This window comes from Bidens hawaiensis, unplaced genomic scaffold (genome assembly GCF_021521415.1).
Source record: "Bidens hawaiensis isolate Kalapana, Puna unplaced genomic scaffold, B.hawaiensis_p1.1 tig00004283_1, whole genome shotgun sequence".
NCBI classification, from domain to species: domain Eukaryota; kingdom Viridiplantae; phylum Streptophyta; class Magnoliopsida; order Asterales; family Asteraceae; genus Bidens; species Bidens hawaiensis.
In genome coordinates, this window is record NW_027491258.1 from 1,668,967 (window position 1) to 1,684,530 (window position 15,564).

General features: G+C 34.0%; 2 protein-coding genes and 1 pseudogene across 3 annotated transcripts in view; all 3 read right to left on the minus strand.

The window, feature by feature from the left end:
• LOC143626186 (uncharacterized) overlaps positions 1-13,750 on the minus strand; it is a 27,294-nt gene extending 13,544 nt beyond the window's left edge. Inside the window, exons 1-4 of the mRNA XM_077096335.1 lie at positions 13,713-13,750; positions 13,111-13,643; positions 12,689-12,975; positions 12,426-12,528 (exon numbers count right to left, since the gene is read on the minus strand). Of these exons, the coding sequence (XP_076952450.1) occupies positions 12,426-12,528; positions 12,689-12,975; positions 13,111-13,524 (804 nt within the window). The 5' untranslated portion in view covers positions 13,525-13,643; positions 13,713-13,750. The remainder of the gene's footprint in view (positions 1-12,425; positions 12,529-12,688; positions 12,976-13,110; positions 13,644-13,712) is intronic.
• Positions 7,509-9,616, minus strand: LOC143626170 (uncharacterized). Its single transcript, XM_077096325.1, has 6 exons — positions 9,497-9,616; positions 8,934-9,045; positions 8,672-8,836; positions 8,192-8,284; positions 7,835-7,909; positions 7,509-7,724 (listed from the first exon to the last, which is right to left on the minus strand). Exons 1-6 carry the CDS (start codon positions 9,574-9,576, stop codon positions 7,509-7,511), a joined length of 741 nt encoding a protein of 246 aa, XP_076952440.1. The 5' UTR covers positions 9,577-9,616.
• The window catches only part of LOC143626187 (uncharacterized), a 124,768-nt pseudogene continuing 122,734 nt past the window's right edge, over positions 13,531-15,564 (minus strand). Inside the window, exons 15-19 of the transcript XR_013152390.1 lie at positions 14,653-14,787; positions 14,283-14,374; positions 14,012-14,117; positions 13,713-13,821; positions 13,531-13,643 (exon numbers count right to left, since the gene is read on the minus strand). The product of XR_013152390.1 is annotated as an uncharacterized LOC143626187 (transcript). The remainder of the gene's footprint in view (positions 13,644-13,712; positions 13,822-14,011; positions 14,118-14,282; positions 14,375-14,652; positions 14,788-15,564) is intronic.

Below are 15,564 nucleotides of genomic sequence, written 5' to 3' on the forward strand. Positions count from 1 at the left end.
GTAAGAAAACTTGTACCGAAACTATTTTATCAATTCATATGTAAAACAGACCGACCACCATCCTTTTATGATTAGAGAACAATCACAACAATTTGTTAAAGCATTGCAACTCTTTATTAAGGGGCACAACCGTTGGTGGTTATTCAATTAGATAAGCAAGACAACCCTCAACAAAAGCTTAATCACCAGTACCTCAATTAATGCTGATAATTGTATGTTAACACTCAGTTACCACTGATCACACTTACCACCGCTCGCGGTTGCTATTGTTCACAACTACCACCGATGATCAATAGCAACTTATTAACGATAATCATCTCCTATACTTGTTGCAAGGATAGCATAACTTCAAAGGAAGGTTACAAGATTAAGCAACTTTCCCAAAATAGCATACAATAAGTGACGAATCTTGAACAAATAATCTGGGTGGGCGGACTCAATACATAGATATATTCAGAAAAAGTGCACTACTTAGCGAATAAACTGGCCGGCCTGGCCCATGGAAAGAACGTACCCTTCAAGGTGTCCATTCTACACAAAATAACGCAAATAGTTGACAGTAATTATAGGTGGAAAGCATCATTTTATAAAAAAACAAGTAAAAAGAATACTATAAGTGCACACATCTTGGATATTATCGTTTCTCATGAATCTGCGTGCAGTTGATCCCTCCAATCATCCGATTCCATGCTGGTGTCACCTATGAGCTGGTTCTGTCGAACACTAGACATGTTTGGAATGTTCTGCAAGCTTGAACTTGGACCAGCACCACTTGCCATGGTGGATTGGTGTAAGCTACTGACAGGTGACGATTCAAACGATAAACTAGAAGAGCCTTGCATTCCGGTTGAACCAATGTTATTGTGCATGCTCTGTGACACCACTTGTTGAATATTATTACACATTAATAGGAAGATGCGAAAAAATATAAGTTTTAGTTAACATATGCAAACGTAAAACCAGGGAAGATAACATCTATACTTGTTGCCATGGTACCACAACTTCAAACGAGATTAAGCAGCTCTCCAATATATCATGTAATATAAAAGTTCTACTGTTGGGGCCCACTCACTGTATTTTGTGGTCGAGAGCGAGACCGTCTATTTGCATTGATGATATGAATAATCTGCTTCTCATAAGAAACCACATTGTCTTTATGATTAGCTAATATTCCATGCTTAGGGATTTGTAAAAATCGCATGAAACGCTCCAACATATTTTTAACTATTTTCAGCTGCGCATGGAACTCGTGTTTTGGTTGTTGAGGAAGAGAATCATACTGAACAACAAAATGTTTACATTAAGTTTATAAATAAACAATTGCCTTCGGCTGTATGCTTTTGCAAGATAATATTATTTTCATATATTATACCCAACTTAATTACCTGCTGCAATTTGGAAAGAGTTTTCTGGTGTATGACCTTCAGTTCTCGTAGGTACAAGTCCTTCATAGATTTTATCTGTATATAGAACGATAAAAAAATCCATAGATTTTATTTTTGAAACGAGTGAGAAGAAAAGCAAAGGTAACTTTGGTTTAAAATAATATGCAGCACCTTTTGATATACTTCCTCTTGCCAATCTTCGTCATTTGGATTATCCGTTTGAGCTGTAAGATCTATATATGCTACAGAAGAGCAGAAGCTTCAAGCATTAGCATGCAGAAAATATAACTTGAATAGTTAAAAATAAACAGATTGATTAAAAAAACACCCTACTTAATGAAGGCTCTGGCACAGCTCTCTTTTGTGGACATAACCGTTTCTGCATATCTATCACATTTTGCTTCTGAAAACCACCTGCAGTTGCAGGCCTTTGCGTGAATCGAGAATGTGTTTGTTGTAACTGCTGCAAATATTGCATATGCGCGTGTGCTTGCGCTTGTGCTCGCAGCTTTTGGGCTGATAGTATCCGCCTATTTCCATTGACGTCGTTAACAATCCGAACAATATGCTTCTCATAAGTACCCAGCTTGTCTTTATAACTAGCTGATATTTCATGCTTAGGCATTTGTAAGAACTGCATGAGACGCTCCAACTTATCTTTAGATAGTTTCAGCCTCTCAAATTGCTCAATTTTTAGTTGCAGAGGAAGAGAATCGTGCTGCACAACAATATTTTTCATCAAATGCCTTTGGTGTATGCTTTTGAAAGTTAACATAATATTATCTTTAAACGATTTGACAATATTTGACATGGTTTTAAAACTGAAAAGATTTCCGTCTTTGATACGAGACACTAACTTACTTGTTGTAATTTGGAAAGAACTTTCTGGTGAGCGTCACACAATTCAAGTAGATACAGATCCTTCATAACTTTTATCTGTAACCAGAAGAAAAAAAATCAAGGTCATATAGCCTATAATTAAAATATATATATATATATATATTAAAAATACTCACAGGAACCTAGTAAAGCATGATCACAAGCAAAAAACATGTATACACTCTTGCCAATTGATTGATAATTTTCAGTAGCAATTTTTTTTACTTAAATAGATTTCATATTTCATAACTAAACTTTGGTTTAGAATAATAATATTTTATTTTGTTCAACTCAAAAGCAATATTAGAAATCAGGCACTTTCATTGCTTTTAAAACAATGTAAGATAACAATAACATACAAAACCTTTTGATACACCTCCTCTTGCCAATCTTCACCATTTTGATTGCATGTCTGAACTGTCGATTCTACTCGATACAGATCCTTTATAGCTTCTATCTATAAGAAAAATGAACAAAAAATTAAAATTTATAGTATCTGTCATAAGTCATACCATCAATGCTATTTAATGATGTTTGATTGATATTTTATCAGTAACAATTATTTACAGCTCCTTTTGATGATTTTGTTCAACTCAAAAGCAATTCACAAATCTCAGGTGCTTTATATAAAAAGTTAAAAACTTAAAATAATATACATCACCATTTGATACACTTCCTCTTTCCCATCATTAACATCTGGATTGTCGGTCTGAGCTCTCGACTCTAGTTGAAACAAATCCTTCATCGCATCTATCTGTAATAAAAAAAATCAAGGTTATAGTGCCTATCACTTTGAATTTGTTCAACTCAAAAGCAATGTACAAATCTCGCGCGCTTATATAAAAAAATTAAGATAATATACATCACCTTTTGATACACTTCCTCTTGCCAATCTCCGCCATTTGCTGTCAAATCTATAACTTCTGAAGGGTTTACACTATTATTTGAAGCCGCAGAGTTTGCACGCGTGGGATTTTGTAATCTGTTCTCCATAGTCATCATCATGGAGCATATCTTCAGTGTATATTCAGACTGCAAACAAAATAAAAATACATGTTTTAAGACCCCAATGCGTACGCCAAACAGACTTCTAAAATCCTTGTTCCAAACGCAATAACCAAAAACCAAAAAACTAGTTAATAATATAAAGAATAAAGAACACGACAAACCTGACAAGCAGTATAAATCTCGTCTTCGATCCTCTCAGCTATATTCTTAAGTTCCTGTAGTTGCTCATATCCGGAGAATGGAAGATGCATCTTCAAGTTATCCATTCTACACATAATTAATAAAGTACATATGTCACTCAATATAATGCAAATAGTTGAAAACATTATTAAAAGGAACCATATAAGTACATACATCTTGTTCACGCTCCTTTGTCGCTGCAGTTGAGCCATCCAGTCACCAGATTCCGTTGCAGGGTCAGTAACAGCACCCTGATTACACATCCACGTACTCGTATCCATCTTCTGTTTGATGATTGATCTTCACAGTGACAGTCTATAATAAAAACTGTTACAACCAAAACTAATAAAAATGTGAGCTGAAACCGTAGTATGATTGCGTAAAAGTGTGCTGCAACTATTCTAAATCCGCAGTATGACTGCGTGTCACAGAGCAATTAGACAGTATTTTAAAAATTAGAAGAATTTGTGTGTGATCAGATGTATGGGTGTTAAACGGGTAGTGCTCGCGGGTTGGTGGGTCCCACTTGACATGAACCCGAAAATTCAACATGACCCAGAACTTGAAATTTGTGTAAAACACATGAACCCGAGCATAACCCGCATGTTTACGGGTTGACCCGAACATAACCTGATTGACCAAAAGTTTTTTATATTTTATTGATTTCACATATTAATATATTAAATTTTTTTACAACAAATCAATACAGTCTTATATAAAACAATTACATTTTAATTATAAAATCTTATGTCAATCTCATTTTTAGCTATAAACTTTGGCATAAAATACCAAACCAAAATAATTTATTACATATAAAAACATTAATATAACATTATAAACAGTATATAGGTTAAACATGTCAAGCCGCGAACCTGCCAGCCAGGTTGATCCGAACACGACCAGTTTAGCTAGACAGGTTCACGGGTTTGACCCGAAACTAACCCAAACTCGTTTATACCAAAAATACAAGATGCCATGAACAGTCAAGCAGCATCAGTTTTCAATGACTTAATATTCTTTTGTTTAATTTTTTTTTCTTTAGTTTTGTAGTTATTATCTCATAATATTATAATAACGTAACAAAGTTTGGTGCCATTATAATAAACCAAAAACAATATGTGTTCCAACAAAACCAGACACAATGCCAACAAACCTGAAATCGAATGGAGTTATGAATCGAACTGATCGGTGATCGAATATAAATATACGATTATGTTTCAAAACCCTTTTTCTGTTTCTTATAAATAAAAGTGTTACCGAGTTTTACTTTTAACCTAATTGGTAAATTATTAATTTATGGGAGTTTGTTAATACGGTCCCTACGGTTTAGCATAAGTATCGAATACGGGGTCTAACGTTTTAAAGTAATAAGTTTGGTTATTGAAGTTTTCGTTTTATTACAATGCTGGGTATTAATCAATAGCGGCGGATCCAGAAAGTTTTCTTACAAGGGTCGGAAATTTTTTGGTTGATACTCAATAATTACCGATATATATATATATATATTTCTGTTTGGTTCAGACGTTCGGGTCGGATCAAATTGGTATATACTTTTTATGATACGGTTAAGATTTTCCAGTTGGGTCGGGTCATTTTAAAAAAATAATTAAACAAAATCTCATATATCGAAAAAAAAAGTAAGTGAAAACGTCGCTAAAAATGAATAATTAAAATACAATATATTTATAATTGTTATTTATGGGTTTTCAGTTTTTAAAATACAGCTGTAAAATCATCTAGTTTGACATCTTAAGCAAGTCTTAGTAAAAGAAAATACAACTATAATCTAACCTAACAATAAATTAGTATAAAAGCAACTGAAGTCTAGTAGAATAAAAGATGTTCAAAAAGAAAAAAAAAATATTTAATTCTATTTTTATCATTAGTAAATATTTAATGAATGATGCGATATTTAACGGAAAGCCGGTGCAAATTAGTAATGTGGTATGTGATACGAAATAGGCCGAACATGGCCTCGATAACTTGGGAGAAATGACGAGCCTTTGAAGTATGAGGGTGTACTAGTAATTTGTAAGTTAATGAATAATGATTCTAGATAGTATGGTAAATGGTAATTTTAACTTTGTTGGTTAGCACTTGCTACTCGAAATTGGTGTTGATCAAATATAAAAATGCTTGTTTAATCATTTAAAAAAATAATTAGAAGGATATTCAAGGTTGAGTATTTGGAAAGGTCTCCATGTGTCAGACACTTAATTGCTTTGAAACAAGATTTTCTTACAAAATTACCCCTACTACTACTATAAATGACTAAAAAGATGTTAAAATCCAGTCATCTTCTCCAAAATTTACTCATCGATGGGAAAATTTGCAGGTCATTTGTGAACGCCTTTTTCACTCAGGTCATCTTTCTTTCTTCATTTTATCAGTATTTCACAGTGTCGAAATTTTACAAGGGTCGGTGGAAATTTTAACGTATATATAACACTAAACTTTTATTTCATAGGGTACGGCCGACCCTCGCAACCGAAGCATAGGTCCGCCCCTGGTATTAATGCTAACTTTTGTTAATTTTTTTTTTGTTAAATTCAGGTGAAGTGAACAATAGTTATAAAGGTATTTGAGAATTCCAATGGGTAATGTTAACACACTAACGAGTTTACATGATTGCCAATGGGTATTGGGCTGGGTTGAGGCAAGATTTAACAATGGGGGTATAAAACTGGGACAACCAATACTAGTCTTGTTCTCATGGTTACATTACTTCGAATTTGCATGATTGATTAAAAGTTGCATGAAAATGATGATTAGTGAGATTGTGAGCAATATTTTGTGTGTGAGCCATATGAAAGTGTACTTTATTCTTGATTTAGATATCATAAATTAATTTTGGACTTAGAACTTGGTAGAAATACACACAAAAAATTGGGCTAATTAGTAGTAGTAGTGGTGTGTACATGTTCATTGAAATCATTTTTCGTTTACTAAATCAACTTCATTAACTTGTATGGGAATGATTTTGATTTTGTTGCGGATGATTTCAAATTATCAGGTAGGATATCGGGTATTGAAGAAACCGGTTCCGGGTCAGTTCTACCCAATATATCCGGGTAGACTTTACACCCGGGTTCTTTTTGCACTACTTTCCATGCAACTTTTCAAGCATTGTTATGATTTAGACCTGACAACATACTAACTTGAATAAGGTTCAATCAATCAGGTTTGGGTTAAACTGGACTATAACCAAATTTGGTTTGGGTCAAAGTGTTAACTTGCATCTTTCAATTACTACAAGACTTTAAATTTCTACAATTTTCTTGAATATTTTGTGGATCATTGTTGCATGGAATCAAACGCTCAAAGCTACTATGGGAAGCTAGTGGATCAAATACGTTTTGAGCAACAACTATATCATTGCCGAGCCATATATGCTTTGAGCTAGAGGTGGGAAAAAAAACAGGCACCAGATCAACCTAGTATATCCAACCCGTGGGTTCGAACCAGGTTTCTATTTCTCATACAAACCGGAACCGGATCCAGTTCCACCTCTACCCGGTCAAAACTTGGACTTGATCCGACCAAACCCCAATAAAAACCGGCAAAACTGGTCAAAACCCAGTAAAAAAACCGACCATGAATGTTGTGCACAATTACACATGACAAGTAAATAAAATCAGACTTCAATTTGGCACAAGCACCATGAATGTTGTGCACAAGCACAATTGCACATAACAAATAGATCTACATGAAATAGATATTGTCAACTTGGACATACCCAAGATATCATGCAATATGAAAGTTAAATAAGTTTTAGTTTAAATATACAAATGTAAAAGCGGGGAAGATGACATCGAAGCGTGTTGCCTACAAACCTATTTACAACCCATTAAAACTTTTTATACAATACTTACATTAAAAGGCATTCTAGTGTAACATTCTTCTATATACACACACTTCCCAGGATAGCATAAGTTTAAACAAAGATAAAAAGATAAGTATCACCCCCAAGATATCATGCAACATGAAAGCTCAATTGCTGGGTCCACTTGTCATATTATGTTGTCAAAAGTGTTAATACAACTATTATAGCCCGGGTCAAGCTTGTGCTTGCTGCTGCGAGGCCGCTGGTTTCCGCCTCAAATTGATGGCAAAAATAATCTGCCTCTCATATGTGGGTAGTTTGTCTTTATAAATAGCTAACATTCGATGCTTAGGGATTTGTAAGAATTGCATGAAAAACTCCAGCACATTTTTAATTTTTTTCAGTTTCTCAAGTCGCTCGTTTTCTGGTTGCTGAGGAAGAGAATTGTACTGGACAACAAAAGGTTTTCAACAAATGTCTTTTTTCTGAATGCATTCTAAATTCTATATGGTTTTTAAATTGAAAATATTCCCATTTTTAATATGAGCCATTAACTTACCTGATGCAGTTTGGAAACGAGTTGCTGGTTCATGTCAGTCAAATCTGGCAGATACAGTTCCTTCATAGCTTTTATCTGTAAAACGTTGGAAAACAAATGATATTCAAAATACGTTATTCCCCTTAGTTGTTTGATGCTATTTGAAAAGAACAGTAATAACTGCAAAAACTTGAATGCGCTCTGGACATTTAACTGAAATTTTCAGTAACAGCTTTTTAACTCAGATAGATAATCAGTGCCAAAAAACGAAGAAGCAAAAGTAAGCTTTGGTTTAGAATAGTAGTGTATGTTCAACTCGAAAGCAAATCGTGCTTTCACTACTTTAAAACAATGTAAGATAATAATAACATACAACACCTTTTGATATAATTCCTCTTGCCAATCATCACCATTTTGATTGCCCATCTGAGCTGTCGAATCCAGCAGATACAACTCTTTCATAGCTTTTATCTGTAATCAATAGAAAAAAAAAACAAGAAAGCAAGGTTATAGAGTCTATAACTGGAAAGAGATTAATAATCCCACTTATAGTTCATGTACATCAAAAGCATTAGTAAAAATATGTGATTCCCCTTTAGTTTCCTCTCGTTTTAAGTCAAAACTTCAAAACAAAAAAAATCACAAAAAAATCTAGTATAAAAAAGAATGACAGCGATTACACCCAAAGTTTTATATGTGCTCTTGACATTTTATCGATATATTGTATCACGAATATTTACAGCACCTTTTAACGATGGTAATGCTTTTGTTCAACTCAAAAGCAATGTAAGAACCTCAGGTGCTTTAAAAGATATAGGTAAGATAATTTACAGAGCTTTTGTATACACTTCCGATTACCTTTTGATACACTTCCTCTCGCCAACCTCCGCTATTTGCTGTCGAATCTAATGATACTGAGGGGTTTACATTATTATGTAAAGCAGCAGAGTTTGAGCGTATAGGAAGTTCTAATCTAGTCTCCATAGTCAGCATCATGAAGCATATCTTCCGCGTATACTCCGACTGCAAACAAAATAAACTACATATTATCACTTGTCCTTAAGAACTGCAAATCTTCATTCCATAAAAGTAAAAAGCCAATAACCAAAAACTACAAAACCTGGGATGTGGCAGCGGTATAAATCTCCTTTTCAACCCTCTCAGCTATTTTCTTAAGTTCCTTTAGTCTCTCGTATTCGGTGAATGGGAGATGCCTCTTCAGGGTATCCATTCTACACATAATATAGTAGGGGTGAGCAATAACTGAACCGAAAACAGATGAAACCGAACCGAAATTGGCCGAAAACCGAAAAGCAATTATTGGTTATTTTTTGCACCCTCGGTTAACCGAACCGAACCATTCATATTGTCATACATTTCTAGCTTTTATACCTCTATTTCATGTATTTATCCATCCATTTCATGTCCTTCAAAGTTGAAATTTTAGCTCAAAATTGAATTTAGGTATTAACCGAACCGAAAACTGAATAGACCGACCAATTGAGCGAAAACCAATTGTTGGGGTTAATAACCGAGCCGTGCACACCGCTATAATAAAGTAGATTTGTCACTCAAAATAATGCAAATATTTATCAAAAATTTCATGAAAGCACATAATTATACAAAATAAAAGCATAATAAACCAGCAAATAAAAGAGAATACTAATATAATAAAGTACATACAACTTGTTGACGATGGTTTTCCGTTGCAATTGAGTCTTATTCCAATCACTAGATTCCATACAATTACTAGTATTCATCATCTTCTCTTCGCTGAATTGATTTTCAATCCTATTGTAACACGAAGAAATTATTAATAATTAATAAGAATTGATGCTAAAAAGCGTGTAGGCAGCATAGCGTACATACCTACCAGTCATTCGGATGCTCGAGTGGTAGGGTTCTTGTACCGGAGAAGACAGACAGTAGAGGAACTTGCTTGCCTCAGTTGAGCAAATAAATAATTTTAAAATTTAAAAAAGAATCATTTTCGCAATGACCCAAACCGATTAACCTGACCTGGACCTGAATAAGCAAATTCCGGACCTGAACCTGAATAAGCAAATTCCGGACGGGTTAAATAGGGTCAAATAGTATTAACCTGAACCTGAATTGTTAATAGGGTCGGGTTTCGGATTCATTTTGGGAAAAAAGTCGGGTTTCGGGTTAACCCGATTAGTGGTAATACTTTACTTTATATACAATAATTAAAAGGTGAACAAACACTATAAAGACAATAATGTAAGCTTTATAGAGAAGTTAATTATTCTGTTTGTTCGTGAACCATTCAGCGAATATTTCATTTACGTTGTGTTCTTTTAATTAAAAGAACGAACATAAACACATGTTTCACTCGTTCATCAATGTTTGTGAACGTTCATTTATAATCGTTCATTTAAGTTTGTTTACGTTCGTTCATGTTCGTTCACATATTAATAGAAAATCATTAAATATTTTTTGCATTTAGTAATTATATCACCCTAATATGTTTTATATTTGTTTGTGTTTATTTAAATGCGTTCATTTATGTTCATGAATGTATGTTTGTGTTCGTTAATGTATGTACATATATGTTCATTCATGTTTGTTTATCTTTGTTTAATTATGTTCATTTATGTTCATGAACTCTTCGTTTAGATTTTAAATAAACGAACATAAACGAACACGAACATATTTAGTTTTAAACTAGCGAACATGAACACAAATATTTGTTCGATTAAGTGTTCGTGTTCGTTAAAAGTTAAATGAAAGAACACGGACATGTCGTTGTTCATTTCTGTTTGGTTCGTTTACAAGTCTATATATGTAATTATAAGACAATTACTTGTAAAAGAAATTGAAAATTGAGTGGAATGAGAAATTTTGCAACCTGCAAGTTACAAACATAAAAAAACAACTTAAAATTATAAAGTAACATGGTTAACCCAATTAACCTGACAAACCCGAAACCCGAACTTTAATAGGGTCGAGTTGCGGTTTAGATATTTTTTGAGGGTTGACTCGATGAACACCCCTAGTCGGCGTTATGGTTATACTTTGTTCTATTATTATAGTTATTAGAAATATCAAAATTAAGTAGCTATTTCAAGACAAATAAATTATCTATCTCAACTATATAAATAAATAAAACAAATAATATTGGTTAAGATAACATAATCTGGTCATAGTGAGCAACGAAGTTCTTCAAATTTATAGAGTGTGATGACCTAACACATAAGAAAATTACAGGTTCCAACAGAAAAAAAAAAATGTTATCAATAAAGTTATGGACATATTGCAGTGGTAAGGTATCTCACTCTCTCTCCTTTATGTAGTTTAATTTTTTATATTTTGAAAAGTACATGTATAACTGTACATTAGTTTGTAGAAGTATTTAGGATTATGTTGGTATGTTGGTTTGCTTAAAAAAATTATATAAAATTGTTTAAATTAGTATTATTCTTTCTAATGACATACTAGAGACTCTTGATTTCACATTCAAAAATAAATAATAGTAACCAATATTATTTGTTTTATTTATTTATATAGTTGAAATAAATAATTTATTTGTCTTGAAATAGCTATTTAATTTTGATATTTCTAATAACTATAATAGAATAAAGTATAATCATAAGTATAATTATATAATAAAAATTAGTCATGGTTAAATTGCTAAAGACCATTGGGCATTGTTTTCACTCCACTTTATTTCGAAACCAACTCGGTTTTTCATTAGAGCTTATATCATAACATTCATGAAACAAATCAAACAACATTGTGTATTTAGATTTTCTTTTTGTTTTTTTTTTTAAAAAAACTGACAATATCCTTCCCGCCCTAGACACCCTACACGTTCGAGATTCCTTATTTTTACCTCTTTATAGCTTATAACTTATAATAAATTAATTAAAAAGTATTTGAGTTTCCTTATTATGTGAGAGGAAATGTTGATAAGTTCCACATTTGTAACTTATGAGTTATGACTTCTGTTAATAAGTCATAAGGAGGTAAAAATAAGGAATCCTAAGGGATGTGGCATGAGGCGGTATTCCAGCACACTTGGTCTAATGACTAAAGTTAATAAAATCATAAACGGCGGCTTTCTCATACAAAATGAAAGTTTCGATAAGTTTTTTTTTTCAAAAATATGCAAATGTAAAGCATAGAAGGCAAAAACTGTACTTGGTAACATAACTTCAAAAGAAGATAACAAGATTAAGCAGCACTCCAACATATTATACAATCTGAAAATTCAGACTCTGAGGCCCACTCACTGTTTTTTTTGTGAAGAACCACTTGAGACCTGCTATAAGGAGTTCATACTGCTACTTTGACCCGGGACAAGACTCAAGACTACAAAAAGGACTGTATGGAATTCATCATGTTATGTTGAGCAACGGATTTTGACTATACATGAATTAGTGAGTTATTCTCTATAGTCGGCATCTTCAAGGATATCTTCCGTCAATAATCAGACAGCAAACCAAATAAAATACATGACTTTAGGTCCCACGATACATTATCGTATACAAAAAACATGACATAACTTGCCAAATATTCAATCCAAAACGGAAAAAAAGGAAGAAGCAAATACTCGAAAACTATTAATATAATATTAAAGAACATAAGGAACCTGGCTTGTGGCAACAGCATAGAACCCCTCTTCAATCCTCTTGGCAAATTTGTTAAGTTCCTGTTCTCCAAAAGACGGAAGATGCCTCCTCAAGGTATCCATTCTACACAAAGTCAACAAATGTTGGTCAAAAGAATGCAAATAGTTGGCAGAAATTTCGGGTGGAATATATCATTTAACAAAATAAAAGTGCAGAGAACCAGCATAACCAGTTTTTAGAGCACAATAGATAAGATATTATAAGGATTAATATAAGTGCATACATCCTTTTTTGTATCCTTTCCCGTGAATCTGCTGACAGTTGATCCCTCCAATCACCAGATTCCATGGTGGGGTCCACAACAGTAGCACTTGCACCCTCAGTAGGTTTCAACCTCTGCTGATTTTGCTGGACGGCATTCCTCTGTTGTGGCAGCATCGGCTGTTGTAGCTTCTGCTGTTGCAGCATCTGCTGTTGTAACTTCTGCTGTTGCAGCATCTGCTGTTGCAGCATCGGCTGTTGTAGCTTCTGCTGCTGCAGTATCTGCTGTTGCAGCATCGGCTGTTGTAGCTTCTGCTGTTGCAGTATCTGCTGATGCAGCATTGGCTGTTGCTGCCCGTCAGAGTAGTTATATTGTTGTTCAATAAGCTGGCTTCTTTGAACATGAGATATATTTTGAATGTTTGAATTTCGAAAAACACTTACCATGGATTGTGGTAAGCTGCTGCCAGGTGACATTCCAGAAGATACACTAGACGAGCCTTGCATTCCACTTGAACCAATGTAATTATGCATCATATGTGACCTCATTTGCTGTTGCTGCTGAACGTGTGCTTGTTTTGCCATTTGTTGCAAATGTTGTCGATAAAGATAATGTGAATTTTGAGTTTGTGGCTGTTGCTGCGGTAGCTGTTGAGGAGTAAGTTGTTGGCGCCCTGGAATTTGTCTTTGGTTTGCAAAATTATTGTACCCCACTATATTTCCTACAGTATTTTGTTGGGCAGACATGTTCTGAATATTCTGCAAGTTTGAACTTTGACCAGAAACATTTGCCATGGGACGTTGTTGTAAGCCGCTGCCAGGTGGCAATCCAGATAATAAACTAGAAGAGCCTTGCATTCCAATTTAACCAATATTAGTGTTCATGCTCTGTGACATTATTTGTTGAAAATTGTTAGTTGTCACAGGAATAGAAAACTGTTGCCCTTGGTTGTTCACTTGCTGCATCACCTGAGAACCTATTCATCATAGAAACATCAAATAATGTACTTGCTGCATCACCGAGAAAAGAGTGTATTATGAAATACCTGGATCTAAGGGGTTATCACTATCAGCAGTAGAGTTTGATAGCATGGGATATTTTAAACTATTCTCCATTTTCAACATCTTCAAGGATATCTTGCATAGATATTCAGCCTGCATACCAAATAAATTACATGATATTATGTCCTACAATACATTACAGTACAGTAGTACACAACAAACATGATATCAATTTGTTGCTCCTATTTTGAAGTACTTAGATCATCTGTACATGAGGGCCTGTAAAATCTTCATTCAACAAAAGAGAAAAAGCAAAAACTACAAAACTAAGTTCTCTTCAAACCTGGCTTCTAACAGCAATATAGGTCTTCTCTTCAAACCTCACAGCTATTTTCTTAAGTTCTTGTAGTTCCTCGGGTCTAAGGGATGGATGATGCCAACTTTTGATCCTGCACAAGGTCATCGTGTGTCGGTCAAAACAATGCAAATAATAAGCATAAATACAGAAGGAAAACATCACTTTCTAAACAAAACGTTTGGAGAACCAGTCACACCAAACAATTGGCAATCAGCATAACAAAATTTTTAAAGCAAAGAAGGATATTAAAGCATACATCTTGTTCACGACCTGTTGTCGTACTTCAGCTTTCAACCCAGCCCTCCAATCACTAGATTCTAGTTCATACAGTTTCTTCATAGCTTTTATCTGTAATCAGAAAAAAAAAATGAAATCAATGTCAAAGAGGCTAGAGCATGTAATTAAAAAGAATTTAATATTCCGTCTCACTGATTATTATAAACATTAATAAAAACAAATGATTCCCCTTTTGTTTACTAATAAACTTAAGTCATAACCCCAATGCTATTCAAATAAACAGTATTAGTGGTGATGCTTTTATTCAACTCAAAAGCATATTGTGACATAGTTTTGTGATGTCACGTTCTTTCACTGCTATATAAGAAATATAAGATCATATACAACACCTTATGGTAAACTTCCTCTTGCCAATCTCCCCCAGTTAGATTGTCCGTTTGAGAAATTGAGGGGCCTGACATGGGATTTTGTAATCTAGTCTCAGTGGCCAGCATATTAAAGCATATCTTCCGTGAATATTCAGACTGCAAACCAAATAAATTACATCATTTTAGGTCCAGAAATATCTTACAATCTACAACAAACATGATATCACTTCCTAAAGAGTTGCAAACTCTTCATTCCACATTAGCAAAAAGGCAATAACCAAAAGCTGCAAAACTATTTATATAATATGAAGAACACAGCAAACCTGGTTTGTCGCAGCTGTGTAAATCTCCTCTTTAACCCTCTCAGCTATTTTCTTAAGTTCCCGCTGTCTCTCATATCCAGAGAAAGGAAGATGCTTTTTCAAGATATCCAATCTACACAAGGTCAATACATGTTGGTCAAACTAATGCAAATTTAAATCACAAGAGGAAAACAACATTTTAAAAATAAAAACGTAGCGAACCAGTCACTGAAGCAGGTTAGCATAACCAAATTTTACACACAAAATTAAAATGAATAATACAAGGACACACATCTTGTTCATGATTAGTTGTCGTTGTGGATGAGACCTCCAGTCACCAGATTCCATGGTGATCTCACCAACAGCGCCGTGTGCACCCTGAGTAGGTCTCTCATTACTTGTATCCATCTTCTAATTAATGCTTGATTATAAATCCTGTTGTGACAGTCCAAAATGAAATTACTGTAAGACAAGAATTAATAATAGATCAGATGCCACTTTAATAATTTTCAGTTCAAGTATTCCAAGGCTTCCAACTCCAGAAAAAAGATACAAATTCAAGATTTCTTTAGGCTATGCTTTTTATATTAAATACTACTCACTGTATTTTTATTTTCCGGTGCCACGCAAC

Excerpts from the sequence above, each read along its gene's own strand:
- LOC143626170 (XM_077096325.1), bottom strand. The coding sequence starts at position 9,576 with ATGATGAATACTAGTAATTGTATGGAATCTAGTGATTGGAATAAGACT. Across the intron at positions 7,910-8,191 it reads AAGAGGAATTATATCAAAAG|ATAAAAGCTATGAAGGAACT; the intron begins GTGTTGTATGTT and ends AACGTTTTACAG. Across the intron at positions 7,725-7,834 it reads TCGTTTCCAAACTGCATCAG|TACAATTCTCTTCCTCAGCA; the intron begins GTAAGTTAATGG and ends TTTGTTGTCCAG.